We start from the raw sequence: 16,660 nt of genomic DNA, 5'->3' as shown, positions 1-16,660 counted from the left end.
TGTTTTCCTCTCAGCTCAAAGTTCAACTGCACAAGAAAAGAAAGAAGGGAAAGGCCCAGCAGACTAGAGTAAAAAAGTTTATATATTTATAAATGCCAAATAAATACCAGAGGCCACCCAACGCCCCCTCCCAGACAGAGCTGTCTCTCCCAGCCCTAGGTTTCCAGGGTCTGAGACAGCTTGGCCCCAAGCTACAGTCCAAGAGCAGCTGCCAGTCTGGGCTACCAGGGAACTGAGTGAGGATGGTCTGTCCAGCCAAGATTCGCTCTCTCTGTTTGAAGAGCCCCTATAGCCACAGGCCTGTGTCCCTGTATAGGGCCCTATGGGGGCCAGACTCAGGGGGAGAAGGTGGTCATCTCGAGTGAGACCCGCTGCCACAACTCCTTGGTCTGTTTGCTGCGCTTGAGGTTCTGCAGGATGTCGTTGAACTGCATCATGCCCATGGGTGTCAGGCAGAAGGCGCTTCGAGCACTGCGGATCGCATTCACAAAGTCGTCGTAGTCCGCAGGGGTCAGGTGAATCAAGCGGTGATGGATGTACTGGAGGAGCATGTGTGGAGGGTCAGCCTTAGTGCAAACCACAGAACTTGGCTCCTCTTCCCTTACATGCTAAGGGCTCTGGTCCACAAGTGCCCAGGAGGTGCCCCACCCTGCTCCACAGTTCCTGGTTGTCACCTGCATGTATGCCTGCTGGCAGCGCTGCACCAGTTGGTGGAAGGCCGGGGCACGCAGGTGGTTGTGGGCATGAGCGGGGCTCAGCCGCTGCAGCGTCTCCATGACGATCTCCTGCAGCACAAACGGGCTCAGCACCCCCTTGGCTGCCCCCACACAGAACTGGTGCACGTAGTTCACTCCTGGGGGGCAGGGGGAGGGGCATGAGACGGGGATGGCCACCTCTGCCCTAGGGACCCAACTTACATATCTCAGCTCTGTCCTGGCAGAGAGCCTCCCTCCACCCCAGGAGCTGAGGTAACCCTCCGCCCCCCGCGCACGCACACATACCCGACCAAGGCCTCAACTCTGAGCAAGAGCTAGGAAGGAGGTCTGGGATAGGAAGGTAGGGGGAGCAGTTGGGGGGGACAATGGTCCTGGGGAGGGGAGGTGTTACCCAGCTTTGCTGCCAGCCCCAGCAACCATTTGACATCATCAGTGTAGGGGGGGGAGCGAGAGAAGTTGTTGGGGTGGTCGTTGTGTGCTCGGCGGCCCAGCATCTCCAATGCCAGCATTCCTGGGAGGTAAGGGTGGGCACGTGATGGGGTACATCCTCCTTGCCCTCTTCCCCAACCTAGTACATGACCCCACAGAGAACAAACTAAGAGCTAGTAGAGAGATCCACTGAAAAGCCTCTGAACCAGTTGCAAGTGGGAGAATACAAAGGGACCTCCTCTCACCAACACGGTAGGCAGCATGCAGGTGGTGCAGGCTGTGTGGATTCACAGGTTGGCTGTGCGTCTCCTCCTCCGGTGGTGGGAAACCCCCGCTCACCAGAGGACTGGGCTGTGTAGTCAGAGCAGGTAGTGAGGCACCCTGGATGGCAGGAAACGTGGATGCCGGATGGACACTGGTCACTGAGGGGAGGATGAGAGCCAAGTGAGACCTCAGAGCCCAAAGAAGGTCAAGAGCCCCTCCTTACCTCCCTAGCTCAGTATGCCTCCCCTCCATTCACCCGCTCCCTGTACCCACAACTCACAGGCCACACTGGTAGGCAGTGGGAGCCCTGGTTCTGTGTGGTAGGGATGGACTGTGATGGGTGCCATGGAAGGGACAGGGAAAGACACAGCAGTGGCAGCAAGTGAGGGAGGAGTCACTGAGTAAGGGTACTGAGCCCCCAGGAACGCAGGATGCACACCCTAGAGGCAGGGAGAAGGAGGATACTAAAGTTATATTAGGATATAGCTCTCTCCCTTCATCCCACAAATGGATATCCCTGTATTACAGTTGGGCTGAGTCTTCCAGGCTCCCACCACCACACCAGGACTTCTAGGTGACCCTGTTACACTATGGAGTTCTCCACTGCAACCCATAAACTCCCAGTGTTCTCCCGTGTGCCACCACCCCCAACCCCCTTCCCAAGAACACTGGTCTCACCTGTGGGTATGCAGAGCCGGGCACAGGGAAGACGGCAGGCCGGGGCATATGAGGCATGGGGTGGGCAGGGTGAGCTGGGTGGGTGAGGTACTGAGGGCTGCAGGGCAGGTGGGGCTGTAAAGCAGTGTAGGGGTGCAGGCCAGGGGAGTGACCGTGACCCAGTCCTGGACCTGGATATAAACTGGACCCCACTGAGATGACTGGAACCACCGTGGCTGCTGCTGTCACTGCTGCTGCTGCCACTGTAACAGGCTCAGTCCCTGGGCCTCCCCTGCCCTCAGGCAGCCCCCGCCCAACCTCCCCAGCTGCCCGGATCCCACTTGCACTACAGCTTGTAGCCCCTTCACGGGCTGTGGATGAGCCACCGGCTGTTTGCTCATATAGCCAGAACCACTGGTGAGCAACCTCAAACAGTACTTCAGGGTACACGCCCCCACCCTTAGCAGCCTCTTCCACTGCCATGCAGGCCTTCTCCAACATCAGGTTATCCTGGAAGGGAGGAGCAGAGTGTTAGAGGGAAAGGCTTATCCCAGGAATGTTCCAGCATCAGATGGCATTTCTGTCTCAGTTGGCTGACTGATAATGGGCGTCAGGGGTCAGGGTCAGTATACAAGAGTTAGTATCCAGAGCAGTGAGTCTTTTACACAGACACTGAACAAATACTTGCTTACCAAGAGGAGTCAAGACCTCTGGTCAAAGTTCCAAATTAATTTGACCGTCCCCTCCCATTCTAAGCTCTCATCGCTCTTGAGGCCTTCCCTAAGTTTTCCATCCTGGGTGATCATCTTGGTCCCTAAACTACATGTCTCTATTTCCTTATCTGTAAAACAGGAATAATCTTAAATTTAAAATTATAATGTAAGGGATGTGATGGATGTCAAAGCATTTTACAGGTTAAACATCCTTAATCTAAAGGCCCAAGAACTCAAAATCCCCCTGCCTCAGCCTCCTGAGTGCTAAGATTATAAGCTTGTGCCACCACACTTAGCCAAAATAACTTTTTGAGCACTAACATAATGCCTCGCATGGAAAATACCATGAAAGTTGGTTTCACGCACAGAATTATTTCAAATACCTAGGCACCGGTGGCCCATGCCTGTAATCCTAGCTACTCAGGAGGCAGCAATCAGGAGGATACAGTTTGAGGCCAGCCTGGGCAACAGAAGTGAGACCCTATCTTGAAAATACCCAACACAAAGAAGGACTGGTGGAGTGGCTCAAGAGGTAGAGCACCTGCCTAGCAAGTGTGAGGCCCACAGTTCAAACCTCAGCACTGCTAAAAAAAAATTATTCCAAATACTGTATAGGGCAAGGGATTGGATGTCAGTTGTTTGCCTAACATGCGTAAGGCACTGGGTTCCGTCCTCAACACCACACACACAAAAAATACTACATAAGATTATCTTCAGGCTATGTGTATAAGGTATCCATGAAGTATAAATAAATTTCTTGTTTAGACTCTAGTATGTATTGGCAAATACTCAAAAATCCAAAATTTGAAGTTTATCTGGTCCCAAGCATTTCAGACAACAGATACTCAACTTGTAAAATGTCACCACGAAAAGACAAATTAGATACTTTGTAAACTGGAAATGGACATCAAGAGCTGATCCTTCAAACTGGGTGCAGTAGTGCATGCCTGTAGTCCCACCTAGGAAGCTGAGGCAGGACAGCCTAGACAACTTAGTGAAACCTTGTCTCAAAAAAAAAAAGTGAAAGAACTGGATTTTCAAGTTTTCCCATGCCCAACCTCTCACAAATACCTGCTCCTTGCATTGCACCAAGGCCCGCTGGATTTCATTGGGGTTCAACGCATGGGCATGAGGCAGGCAGCTGAGGGCCAGCTCTGCTGCTGCCCTCACCATATTGGAGTCTCGTGCCCTTGATGCTCTATCAGCCAGGGATGCAACCTCGGGGGGTGTCAGGTGCCCATCCCAGCATTCTACCAATATAGTCAGGGCTGCACTGCCAATTTCCATTGCCTGCCCTGTTTCGAAAGGAGAGAAGCAGAAGGGTTGGTGTGGGAATGATGTCTCTTATCAGATCAGTAATGCCACAAGAAAAGGCTCTTATCTTCAGTTAACCCCCTCCTATACCCAAATAAGACTAAGGGTTTACCTGTAATCCAGGAGACGTGAGAAGAATAAGTACGTGAGAGCCAGTTGGGAGAAACAAAGTTGTGCAGGCCAAGGGCGTAAAGCCCGATCTCGAAGGCGCAAAGGTGCAGGTTGCGGTGAGGACCCTGGTGGCCCCCTGAGGAAGATGGATGTGTGAAAATGGAAGTGCTGCTGTTGCCCCCTGCCTTGATCAGCACTGTCTTCGCCAGCTCGAAGTAGAAGTGTGCAGCTGCCTCTGACGGCTGATTGGGTACATGGGGAGCATGACTCTCGGGGCGGCGGCCCTTGTACCTGAAGGGGCAATTGGGTAGGGGTTGGGGGATCTTTGAAGTGGGTATCCAGGTAGATTAGGAAAGACCAGGGTAAGTGAGGCTGTTGGGGAACAATGGTTGGATTACACTGGGAGTGCGGCTGTAGGGGTGGGCCAGGTCAGGGAGGATTTCTTCCTACTGACCTGCCAACTTCAACCGTCTTTGCCCGGGCCCCTCCACTGGCACTGGCCCGGCGACTCCCACTGGAAGACGAGGAGCCCAGGGAGTCCGAGGAAGAGCTGCTAATGCTGTCACTGTCTTGTCCTCGACCCCAGGAGGTGGGAGCCCAGCCCCCTCGAAGTGGCCTCCGACTTAAGGTGGGAGAACTATCCGATGTTGTTTCAGGGGCACTGCTGTCAATGCTGGCCATGCCTGACCACCCCCAAGACAAGTCTCTCTTAGAGTCAGGAATTCCTGAAGTCAGAATCCAACCTTCAGGAATATCCTTCCCTCCATGCTATCTCATAGACCGTCGTACCTGTGTGCTTTTTTTTGGGCCGCCCAGGAGAGCCCCAGCCCCGTCCATTGTAGCCTCCACGACTGCCAAGTGCCAGACGGCTGGGAACCTTCCCCTCCGGCCTTGGAGTCAAAGCTGCCTCAGGCGGAAGACCCTCACAGGGAGAATGTGGAGAGCATTCTAGGTAGCAAAATAGGACAATGGGGTGAGCCCAGGAAAGGGTATCCAACATGGCTGTATGCCATTAATACCCCCTGCCCAGTGCCCCCACCTCACCAGGCACATTCTTCTCTGTGAAGCCCTCAGTGGGGCCTGGCCCAGCCCCTGTCACATTCCCTGGCTGAGCAGGCCCTGCAGAGCCTGAGGTCAGTGGTTGTAGGGCCCCTGGGGCAGACGGGGCCCCATGCTTTGAAGGAGACCTCTGGTTGGCTGTAGCTGGGCGGCTAGATGAGTAGAACGAACTCAGCGTCTGTGGCTTATGCGTCTGGCTCTCTCGGTCTAAGAGTTTGTCCAAGATCTGGAGGACAGAGAAGTAGTGACAGGGCGTCCTTTATCTCCTGACTTCTATTACCTTCTTTCTCCTTGGAGCAGCCTAATGCTACCTCCTCAGTAAGCTTTCCCCCGTTGTAACTACAGGATAACCTCCCAGCTTACATGTCTTGGTATTCTCCATAACACTTACCTCAAGACTGAATACACTGATATTCAATAAATATTGAAATAAATGAATGAATGACTTTATGCTCTCTGCTTCTCTTCTTCCACCTCATGCCCAAGCACACCTATAAGAACCATTGGTCTCTTGTTCTTTATGAGAAGTCCCCAAGATACCTCCTATGGGCAGAATAGTACTTTCTCATTGTATTGGAAACTTCTGAGAAAGTGGTAACATTTGCTTGCTCTCTGTCTGTCAACATCCCAGTACCTCAGTCCCTTACCTTCTTGAGCTTGGCCTGGTCATCCTTGTAAGTGATCATAAGCGCTAATGCCAGGTCACCCTTCTCCCGACGTGTGCCTTCACATAGGAGGGGATGTTCTGCCTCACTCACCGTTGTCTTCATACCTGTGAGGAGGGCCTTGCAGGGATTAAGAGTGACCATAACTCCCAAGACAGCAAAAGCACACAGGTCAGGACCAGCCACCAGCATGTGAGGTAAGGATTCCCTTGGCCAAACCTGAATTACCTATAGAAGTTTCCCAATGTCTATCATATCCAATCTAAGTTCCATTTGCTTTTTAAGACTTTCATAACTTGATCCATTCTACCTACCCAGCATGCACCTATCATTTTAGGGAAGCTGGGACAGCTCACTCTTATGAGGAATTGACTACAGCTGAGTGTATTTAATTTGTTAAGAGATCAGGTATCTCTGCCCAGGCTGGCCTTGAATTCCCAGGCTCCAGCAATCTTCCTGCCTCAGATTCCTGAGTAGCTGGGACAATGGATATGTGCCACCACACCTGGATACAGCTGAGTCTTTATTCATGGTGTTCCCCTGTCTAGAACTTAACCTTCTTTTAACCCACATTCCATACTCTGTCACCACCCTCAAGCCTTCCCCTAGATTTTTGTTTTGCTGCCCTTATAACACCGACATGTGCTTATTCTGAATTCCTGACTGTCTCAAAGACACTAGTTGGCTCACAGCTGTCATCCTAACTCCCATTACCACCCCTCAGGAACAGAGCCCAGGTTTCATGCCCTGCTCAAGGCCTGGTCCATGCTAAGCTCATGGAAATGCTCAAGAAACTGACAGACTCACCCAAAGCAGCAACTGCCGCTTCAAATCCCAGCTCCTCATCTCCAGGCATCTCATTATTCCAGTTGCGACTTGGAGGCCGGGAACCCGTAGGAGAAACCACTGCGTGAAAGTTGGGAAATCAGGCAGACAGAACAACCATAGGAAAGAATGCAAGGGAATCCAAGACCCTCACCATCCCAGACCTACCCATGAAGCTGCCTGATGGGTCCTAAAGGTGATTCAGACAGAGCCTTGAGGCTCTTGTTTTTTCCTAAGAAAAAGCTAACCCCCACTCTGTTTCCTCACTTACTATAGAGGCAGGCCCCATACCTGGAGCACAGAGAACGTCAAAGATGAAACTGGCCAACATGAGGGGCAACACAGGCCGATAGTCACAGAGTGTGCCTTCCCGAAGCTCCTCTGCCCGGCATCGCATGGTACTCATCTCACTGGGACCCAGAGGGATTTTCTTGAGCAGGGCAGCCACCTCAGACTCCTGGTATGCCAGCTTCACCTGAGGGCACAGGAAGAAATTCAAACCTATATTGCAATGGAGAGCAAGGTGCAAGGGTCTAAGAAAACTCAGGTACAGGCTAAAATAGAATCTCTGAACCTCCAAGGCTTTGGTAGAAGCCGGAGGTCGTTGTAGCTCCAAGGCAAACATGCCGACTCGGAAGGCCAGGTTGTGGTGCTCTGGGCGCTCACTTAGCACTGTCAACAGGAAGGCTGCCTTGGTCAGGGTGTTAGTAGCCACCCAGGTCTGCCGGCTTGTGGATACCTTGTTCTTCTTGCCCTGGAGTAACAAGCACAAGGAGGCAGGCAAATGAGTCTGATTCACCTCAGTAGAGGTGAACGATACTCTCACTTGGGGTAGGGTACAGGAACAGGGGTAAATAGGAACCAGGAAGGCAGAGAAAGGAGGTCTCTCTCACCTTGGCAGGGGGCGGCTCTACCTTGAGGTCGGGTGGGTTGGCTAGCAGGTCCTGGGCAAGCTCCACAGTGAGGCGGGAGGCCTCACTGCTATAGCCATGTGCATGTAGGGCCTCAGCACAGGCAAATAACACCTGGAGAAACGACATGGGACCAGACAAGTTGAAGCCCTAATTTGCAGGGGGCCAGGACATCATGCTGACTGTGTAGCACACATTCCTTGAGTGCTTGCTGTATGCTCAGCCCTGTGCTGGTCCTGGGTCTACCACACAAACTCAGCCTGACTACAGACAGACACAACACACAAGCTAGTAAGATGCCAGCCATAACTAGGAAAGGTCACAGTAGGATGGCTCATTGGGACTTGGGGCACGATGAGAGAAGACTTCCTAGAGGAAATGGTCTTATTTAAGGTCTCTGAGATCTGAAGGAAGAACAGGAGTCAACCAGGCTAAGTGAGGGAAAAGCATTCAGGCTAATCAGTGCAAAAGTATGGAGGCAAGAGGGAGCATGGAAGGCTTAAGGAATGAGTCAACAGCATGGAAGCTGAGAGACAGAGTAGCCAGTGAAAACTGGGAGAAGCTGGCAAAGATCAGTCAGAATGGAGCCTCACAGGTCATGCAAGGACCTTCATTTTATCCTAAGGGAATGGAAAACCCCTGAAGAATTTTAAGCGTCAGTGACACAACCAGACATTTCAAAAAAGATCAACGTGGAAGCAGTGAAGAGAATGAACTGAAATGGGGAGGCCAGTTAGAATCCTGCTACAGGACTCTAACAGTTATGCTAACAATTCTGACACTTTCAACTAAACCCAGAGTGCCCCCTCCCCAACACTGGCTAAGGAACACCCAGCCCTCCCTCCATCAATCCCGAGTCTCCTTACCTCCATGCGGCTCTCTTGTTCCAGTGGCTTCAGCCCAGCAAACAGGTCGTGCTCCTCCCCAGCCCCGCCCTCGGCCTTCTCCTCCTCGCCCCCAGCCCCATCTTGGGCATTCAGGTAATATGCCTGGTAGTCATCATCCTCCTCTCCAACTGCAGGGGATGCCTCTTTGGTTTTAGGAAGCCCATTGCCACTCTCATCTGTGGAAGGGAGGTCGTCCCGGGGACAGACCTCCCCAGGGAGTAGACTGGGAGGCCCAATGGAGGCTGTGTGAGGCTCAGGCCCTTCTGAGAAGTACACGCCAGCATCTTCCTCATAAGTATCTGGTGGCTCAGGAAGGAAGGTAGCAGGAACTCGAGAGCCACCAGGGGGAGGACAGTGTGGAAGGCTCTCAGGGAATCCACCAAAGGTGCTGGCCTCTGCACCCAGGGCCAGGCTACTGTCATCCAGGCTCATTTCTGCCAGATCTGGCTCCAAAGAGCTGTCTTCACTGCTCAGCCGTCGCTTGCTGCCACTGCTTGCTGAGCCCTTACCCCCACTACCAGCCCCACCCAGTGCCTTGGCTTTTCCCCCACTTGGACCCATCTTATGCAGAGCTTTATCTCCCCCTTCAGCAGAGAGGCGGCGGGGACCCCGCTGTGAGGATGAGACCCCCTCACCCAATCCCTTGCGCTTGGCCCCAGGCTCCTTGGGCCGCACAGCTGGCTCAGTAGGAAGAGGTCGGGGCCGGTCCCGGGACTCCTCTAGGCCCCCAGAGCGGGAGGCTCCTGGCCGAGGGGGCAGAGCCCGGGCCCAGCACAGGGCCAATTTCCGGTCAGTGCCACTATAAGTGACACCAGGGAGTGGGTAAGCCTCTTCCCAGTTAAAGTAGCAGGCCTCCACTGCTGGTCGGAAGCCAGGGAAAAGCCGCTCCAGGGTCTTCTTGTGCTGTCCCCGCTTTACATTCTCAATCACCTTCATTTGCCACTGGCGCAGCTGTGCACACAGCTCCCGTCGACTGTGGGAACAAAAGGGCAAGAGGCTACTTCTACTGGTGAGACCACCCAGCAGACTGCACAAAGAGGAGAAAGGAGGGGATGGAGTAGGAATACACCCCACAAAAAGGCACTAGGAAAGGACATAGGAAAGGTACTTCTTGAGCCAGTCTCACAGACATCAGTGCAGCAGTCAGGAATTTTGGAAAGTGGGTACTATTTAGGAAAGGGAAGGAAGAAAACTTCTCAGAAACAGGATTCTTAAATCCCTGGTAACCCCAGTGCTCAGCACCTCCTATTTCCCAATGGTGAGAATAATGGTACGTTCCTGTGTAAAAGGGTAAGAGGGCTCAATCTGTCCTGGGCTGGCCCAGTCAGTGCAGTGATGGTGAGTATGGGGGAAGACTCACCGCTGTGGGCTGAGGGCAGGGTCCAGCACAGCCAGCCTCCACAGTGTGACCATCTCGTCACACATGCTCGCACATGCATGGGCTGCCACCTCTGACTGCCCATTGCTACGGCCTGTGTGCCCGCTGGCGCTGCTGTGTGAAGCTGAGGTGCGCACACTGTACCACCAACCTGTTATCTGGAGATAAAGAGGGCTGTAAGATGCGCCTGATAGCTCAGAAAGTCTGAACATCTCTCCCCTTCCCGGTGTCCCTGTAAGAAAAAAAATAAAGGGCTCGAAGTGTGGCTCAAGCGCCTGCCTAGCAAGCATGAAGCCCTGAGTTGAAACTCCAGTACCACCAAAAAAAAAAAGAAATTGAAGCGGGTAGAGAAGGAACCACCATGCAGCTCCCTATTCCAGGGGATCACCTGTTCATAGGTGAGGCACTGGTCAGTGAGGATTTCCAGCAAGGGGGCAGCATTGCTATCCCTCCGCTTGAACATTTCCCGCACGATGCTAAGCAGGTTCCAGACACCCTCTGGCTCACGGCCCCTCAGAGGGCGCAACAGACATGCCCATTCAGCAGCAGCTGGGGGCTCCGTGGAAGACAGATACATAGAGTTGACATCACTGTAAAATAGTGGAGAAGACAGTGACTAAGATGGGGCTGAATGAAGTGGATAAAAGTTCAGCAGAGCTTTGACCCAAAATACAGAGCTTTGACTTAAAATACAGAAAGGGGAAAAGAATGAGCACGACAAAAATTCGTAATCATTCTCTATCTCAATTTCCTGATCTGACAAAGGAAGAAAAATGACTCTTGCGCTACCTAAATAAGAACAGACCAATCTGTGACTATATGAGATCATCATCATCCATTGATTCTTCAGTGACATCTGTGTGTCAGGCACTGTTCCAGTACGGGGAAGAGAAGGTACAGGACACAGGCATTAATAGAACAAAGGATAGGTCAGCAGCCTAAGGATGTTCCCCATCCACCACAGACTTGGTATGCAGAGATCTAACTTACCTGAAGACCACTGGGGAGGGACCACAGAACTTATGCAATGTCTTCTTGATGTTGTCAGTGAGTGTCGACTCATCCAAATACCAAGTGCTCTGATCAGAAGCTGAGGGCCCTGCTGTGGGGTCTGGGGAATAATGAGCGATAAGTCATCTGTTGATAGGGGCTTGGATTTGCCTGAAAATAGGGACGCTTTAGTAAGTGGCACTCTGTACTGCCAGCTTGCTTTCTTCCTACTGCCCTTCTTGCTCACTGCACTCACCTGGGGCTCCACACACTGTATTGATGGCTGTTGACTGAGAGGACAAGAGTTCATCCAAGAGACGCTGGGCTGTGGGGAGGATCTGAGGAGAAAGGGACAGGTGAACCCTATTAGGTCTGGGCCTAATAGGAAGACTGGAGCAAGCCGTGGGAGTGTGTGCCAGCCTCACTTACCTGCTGAGGGAGCTCACTGATGAGATACTGAGCAAACTTCTGTAACTGGTCCCTCTGTAGCCGAGAGAGGGACTCTGAGACTGGGGCCCTCAGGCAGACTGCAGAAGCCTGAAGGGACAAAGAGAAATGGAACCATCTGAGAAAAGGCTTTCTAAAGTTGGAACTAGGGACAGACGGGCAGAATAGGGGAGGCGAGGGGGCTCACATTGTGGCCAGGCATGCAGCAGAGAAGGGGGGGATGGAGCGTAGGATAGGGCCAGGATAAATTGGGAGTGCCTCACGTTGTGGATGCGGAAGAGACAGAGTGCCACGACATGGGTGCACCATTTGGCCCCAGCCCCACAGGTACAGCTGCAGGAAGTGACCCGGCAGCGATCAAACATCACAGCCACGTTGTAGGCCCCTTTGGGAGGGACCATCTGTGGTGGCACCACAGTAGCACTCAGGTGGAACCCTAGGAGAGATATATGATCATGGTCAGGAAGAGCCATCAAGACCTGGGTCTCTGCTCTCGACCCTGTAGTTATGCAACAACCCACTCCACCTTCTTGCAATGGTCCTTAATTTATAACAGGTGATGGAAAGAACAAGGCTGCTACAGGGCATGATAAGACCCTTACCTATCTGCAGTGGGTCCTTCACAGCCCTCATGCGAAACAGCTGATCCCCTCGCTGGAATTCATCTGCACTGCCATTGGCCAGGCATGAATAAAGCCTAGTGGGGAAAACAGGACATAGCCAGAACCTAGCAAACAACCTTCCACAGACCCTGTCAGAGACTGCAACGCCTTAGGCACTCTCTCCCATCGCCATTACTTCTTGGGGAAAATCCTAGGCACTCCCTCCTCCCTTCATCTTCCTCTCAGTACAGTCCCAAATATAGCATCTCCTTTCTTCTATGGAAAACCCATCAACCAGTGTGGGATATCAGGACCCTACTCCCCACCCAGTCCTCTGGCCTCACCGAATGTCCTCTTCATTCTCAGGGAAGCTCCAAAAAGCAATTCGGAGCTGGAGCTGCTCAGGCACTGGAGGGTAAACTTTTTCCACCACTTCAAACGGGATGTGAAATGCCACCTGCTTTGCTGACAGCTCCACTAATGGGATCACCAGTCCATCTTTAGAAATAAAGAGAAAAGGGGAAATTAAAAGGACCATAATACTTGGCACTAATGTCAGTGCCACATCCTGGGCCCCCTCTTCACTATGAAAGAAAGGAAACCTTGATGAAAATCCCAGGGACCTTCCTGTCAGAATTCACTAACCCTTAAACTATTTCTGGGTGAAGGGAACTGGGCAGTTCCCAGCCTACAGCCTACTACCTCAGCCCAGAACAGAAAATACCAGGGAGACTCCAGGAAACTCCTGGGCAGACAACTATGTTCCAGAACTCTAGCAGGTAACTTGCTTACAGGGCTTAGCATCAATTTTCTCACATACCCCAGCACTTTAGATTCATATTACATTGTTACTATCACTCCTCTGGCATTTCACTTCTGATTGCCTTTTCAATATCCCCTTTTCTCTAGATGAGTGCAGGCCCTCATCTGAGGTGGAAAGATGGGCCAGAACCCAGAAGAGTGAAGTGGGGACCTCAGGAAGCAAAAGAAGTTGCACTGCCTCTGGCATACCTAAATGCTGACTTCCCCACTGGATGCCCTCATGAGGAGACAGTTATCCCAGAAAACCTAGCTGCCACTCCTGGCATTACCTGGAGTTACCACTCAAGAAAGTTTTCCATACTGTTTTAATCAAAAAGCAACAATAGCAACAAAGATTGCACATCTCACCAAATAGCCAGTCAGATAAGACAGTTCAGAAAATCAGAGAACTGAAAAAAATCTTTTAAAAACTTAACCCCTTTATTTTACAAGTAAGCAACTGAAGGTAGCTGTCAAAGGGGTGGAGCGGAAATGACATGACCATTCAACAACAGATCTTTAACCTAGCCAAGAAGGTTAAGATACCAACATGTTGAAAATCTTCACCACCATGGCTTCAGTTACTTCCTCCAAAGTGAGGGAGCTCTAAGCCCCAAGGCCACCCACACAAGCACATATCATAGTAGGAAGGCCATAGAAAACATACAGAGAAACTGCTTATGGTGTGTGTTGTGTGTATATAAATGAGGCTGAATACCACCACTCCTAAAAACTGACACACATAAATTTTTCTCTGTCCCAAAGAGGCACAAGAAATCTCTGCAGAGCAGCTTGGAAAAGAACTCTTGGGGAATGATGTGAGTAGAATTCTTCAACTGCTGAAGAAAACTAGCTCCCCTGAGGCCCAGGACAAAAACTGCGTGAGCAAGGCAAGGAAAGATGGGAGAGACCTGAGCCTGTTGAGCTTCACATCTTCACGCTCCTTTCCATTGCCTCTAACGAAAGAAAAGTCTTTACAGTACTCATCTGCTATTTCACTGAAAGACCCAAGAATGAAAGAAACACAGCAAAAGCTAGGGAAAGTGTTTGAGGAGCGCCTAGAGACAACTACAATCTTGACCGGGCCTCAGAGATGGAAATCTAGGGCTCCCAGCACTAGCGGCAGCCTTGGCTTCTCACAGATGTTCCAAATGGTCAGGAGCAAACTTCTGCTCTAACCCTATAGGCTCCGGAATCTCTTCCCATAGGCCTGTTCACTTCCACTTTCCTCTTTGTGGGATCCCTTCTTGGGCAGCTGGGATCAGAGATGAACACCCCGAAGCAAGAAGCTCCCAATCTACTTTGCAATCCACGCTAATGATCACTTCTTCACAATTCGCCCCCTACCCACATTCTCTTCCCGACTACCTTCTGGTTTGCCCAAAGCTGAACTCAGTTAAGTATTCACGAGTCAGAGAACGAATTCTTCTCCCTTACTCCATCTCTAAGGCAAAGGAACGACAAAAGGATCTTTGTGTACAACACAGAATTTCCCTGCCACAACGCGCACAAAATGCACACGAAACAACACACACAGAAACTGCTGTGGAGACGCCGGCCCAACCTCGGGAAGGCCAGGAACGCGAGTCCTGAACCCTTCAATGCTGGGACAGCTCCCAGTCCCAGACAGCTCCCGAGCCAGGCCCGAGCGGGCCCGCCGCTCCCCTCACCTCGCGTTCGGGTACCGCCACTGCCACCTCCGCCCCCGCCGCCTGTAGGGGAATTGGGCCCCGCTGACTGTTTGCGCCATCCCCGCCAGTTCTGGCAAAGGCTCTCGGCCTCGGAGATGAAGGAGCAGAGCGAATCCTCCTCAAAGCGGTCGGAATCCTCGAAGGAGAAGCGCTCTCCGTCCTCCCACTCAGCGAACATCAGCTCCATGGGGCCCGCACCCCCCGGGGCCGGGTCCCCCCCCGCGGATCCGGGGCCTGGGCCGCCGGCCGGGGACTGAGGGGAAGCCCGGGGCCTGAGGGGCGAGCCGGGGCTGGGGGTAGCGGGGGCGCTCAGGGCGGCCGTGCCGGACTAGGATCTCAGGCCTGGGAGCGATATGGGACCGGGCCTCGCCCAACAGCGAGGGGCGAGCAGGGATTGTGGCCAGTCTTCGAGACTCAGGGCCCGGACGAAGCTCTGGGCGGCCGGGGCCTCTAAGAGGCTGCGGTGCCGCCTCCCCCATCAGCTGATCTGAACTTCCGGCCGCGCCGGCCATCACCACTTCCGCCCTCACGCGCTCCTGAACTGGACGCGGTACGGGCGGGTGTAGGGGACATGTTTGTTTCGTTGCTGCATTTCGCGCATTCACCTGAGCACACCCTCAGGCACCATAAGAGGAAGCCAACCTCCAAAGGGACACGAAACAACTACGGATTTCAGTGATAACTTGGTATCCATAACGTCCCTCAGGAATAAACAGCTGCGTGCATGTCGGGAACTGTAGGCTGTCACGAGATAGCGCAGGAACCATTGGACAGTTTTTGTCCCGACTCGGGATAGGCCCTGGGGCCGCATCACCTTGTGGGGATTGTAGTCCAGAAGACTTCAATCTGGCTAACTTCACAGGATCTAACTGGAGAAGCACCAGGAAAGAAGATATTTGATTTCAGGAAATGGCTGTTCTTTTTGTCAGTACAGCCTTTGGATCTAGGAATTCTTAACCTTTTTGTGCTATAGTGAACTCTGGTGAAGTCTATGAACCCACCCTCCTCAGATTGTTTATAAGTGCACAAATAAAATACAAGAAGTATATAGAAACCAATTATGTTGCAATACGGTTGTCAAGATACAAACAAATTTATAACACAGTAATGTGTCTTTATTTATATATAAAACGACAAGATTGGGCTGGGTAGCCTAGTATGCACAAAATGCTGGGTTCCAATCCTAACACCGCAAAAAAAAAAAAGACACTCTTGTAATTCTAGCAACTAGAGGCAGAAATGGGAGAGGATCGCAGTTCCAGGCCAGCCCAGGCCAAAATGTTAATGAGACCCCATCTCAACCAAAAAATTCTGGGCGTGGTGATATACAACTGTCATCCCAGCTAAACGGAATTGTAAATAGGAGGGTCACAGTCCAAGCTGGCCCCAGTATTAACCAAATCAAAATAGGGCTGGGAGCATAGCTGAAATGGTCCACTGTCTGCCTAGAAAGCACAAGGCCCCAAATTCAAACCCTAGTACAAAAAAAAAAGTAACTTTGAAGCTAATGAGTATAATTTATAACCAATTAAATATGGTATTAAAATACCATAATTGGGGCTGGTGGTATAGATCAGTGATAAGGGAGTCTACCAAGCATGAACAAGGCCTTGGGTTCAATTCCCAGCACCAAAACAAACAAACCATGATTTCATACAGACACTACTAACACTACTGTTGTTTATTTCTTATAATCTTAATTGAAATGCTAAATTTCAGTTGTGGTTAAAAATGTATTTTTCCCCATTCAAGTTTACAGACTTCTGAGAGTCTATTGACCCTATATTAAGAACCCCTTAGGAGCTGGGTGCTGGTGGCTCATGCCTGTAATCCTAGGTACTCAAGAGGCAGATGCTAGGAGGATCACAGTTTGAAGACAGCTCAAGAAAATAGTTCATGAGACCCTACCTTGACAAAACCCATCACAAAAAAGGGCTGGTGGAGTCTCTCAAAGTGTAGGCCCTGAGTTCAAACTCCAGTACCAAGAAAATGTTTTTCTTTTTTTTTTTAAGGAAAAGCTAAAAAATTGACTTTTTTTCTATTTCTCAATGTGGTCAGATAATTTTTAGATTTTTTAGACTTTTTTTAATTGCATGAATCAAATAAAATACATTTTCAGAATCTCTGGGTTACCAGTTTGTATATTTTATCCAGGGTGCACCTTGCAGGGGTTATGCACACAATATATGGACTCACTAAA

At 51.3% G+C, this 16,660-nt stretch overlaps 1 protein-coding gene across 2 annotated transcripts; it reads right to left on the bottom strand.

Annotated features, from left to right (window-relative positions):
* Nucleotides 1–64: 64 nt before the first annotated feature.
* On the bottom strand, nt 65–14,983 carry Zswim8 (zinc finger SWIM-type containing 8). 2 transcript variants are annotated; one of them, XM_020174440.2, is made up of 26 exons: nt 14,440–14,983; nt 12,313–12,466; nt 11,969–12,063; nt 11,630–11,802; nt 11,349–11,456; nt 11,176–11,257; nt 10,920–11,040; nt 10,318–10,519; nt 9,912–10,087; nt 8,531–9,524; nt 7,647–7,778; nt 7,328–7,507; nt 7,045–7,228; nt 6,736–6,834; nt 5,911–6,035; nt 5,249–5,489; nt 4,994–5,152; nt 4,659–4,887; nt 4,206–4,495; nt 3,851–4,074; nt 2,088–2,576; nt 1,690–1,849; nt 1,391–1,567; nt 1,108–1,227; nt 675–853; nt 201–539 (listed from the first exon to the last, which is right to left on the bottom strand). In XM_020174440.2, exons 1-26 carry the CDS (start codon nt 14,645–14,647, stop codon nt 336–338), a joined length of 5,505 nt encoding a protein of 1,834 aa, XP_020030029.2. In that variant the 5' UTR covers nt 14,648–14,983; the 3' UTR covers nt 201–335. The 2 variants fall into 2 exon arrangements, with proteins under 2 accessions (XP_073935261.1, XP_020030029.2); XM_074079160.1 differs by lacking the exons at nt 11,969–12,063; nt 12,313–12,466; nt 14,440–14,983 and having other exon boundaries at nt 65–539; nt 675–785; nt 11,554–11,691.
* Between the last annotated feature and the right edge of the window lie 1,677 nt (nt 14,984–16,660).

This window comes from Castor canadensis, chromosome 7 (genome assembly GCF_047511655.1).
Source record: "Castor canadensis chromosome 7, mCasCan1.hap1v2, whole genome shotgun sequence".
In the NCBI taxonomy this organism is placed as follows: domain Eukaryota; kingdom Metazoa; phylum Chordata; class Mammalia; order Rodentia; family Castoridae; genus Castor; species Castor canadensis.
The sequence above is the reverse complement of the archived record's forward strand: the minus strand, read 5'-3'. Positions and strand labels throughout refer to the sequence as shown.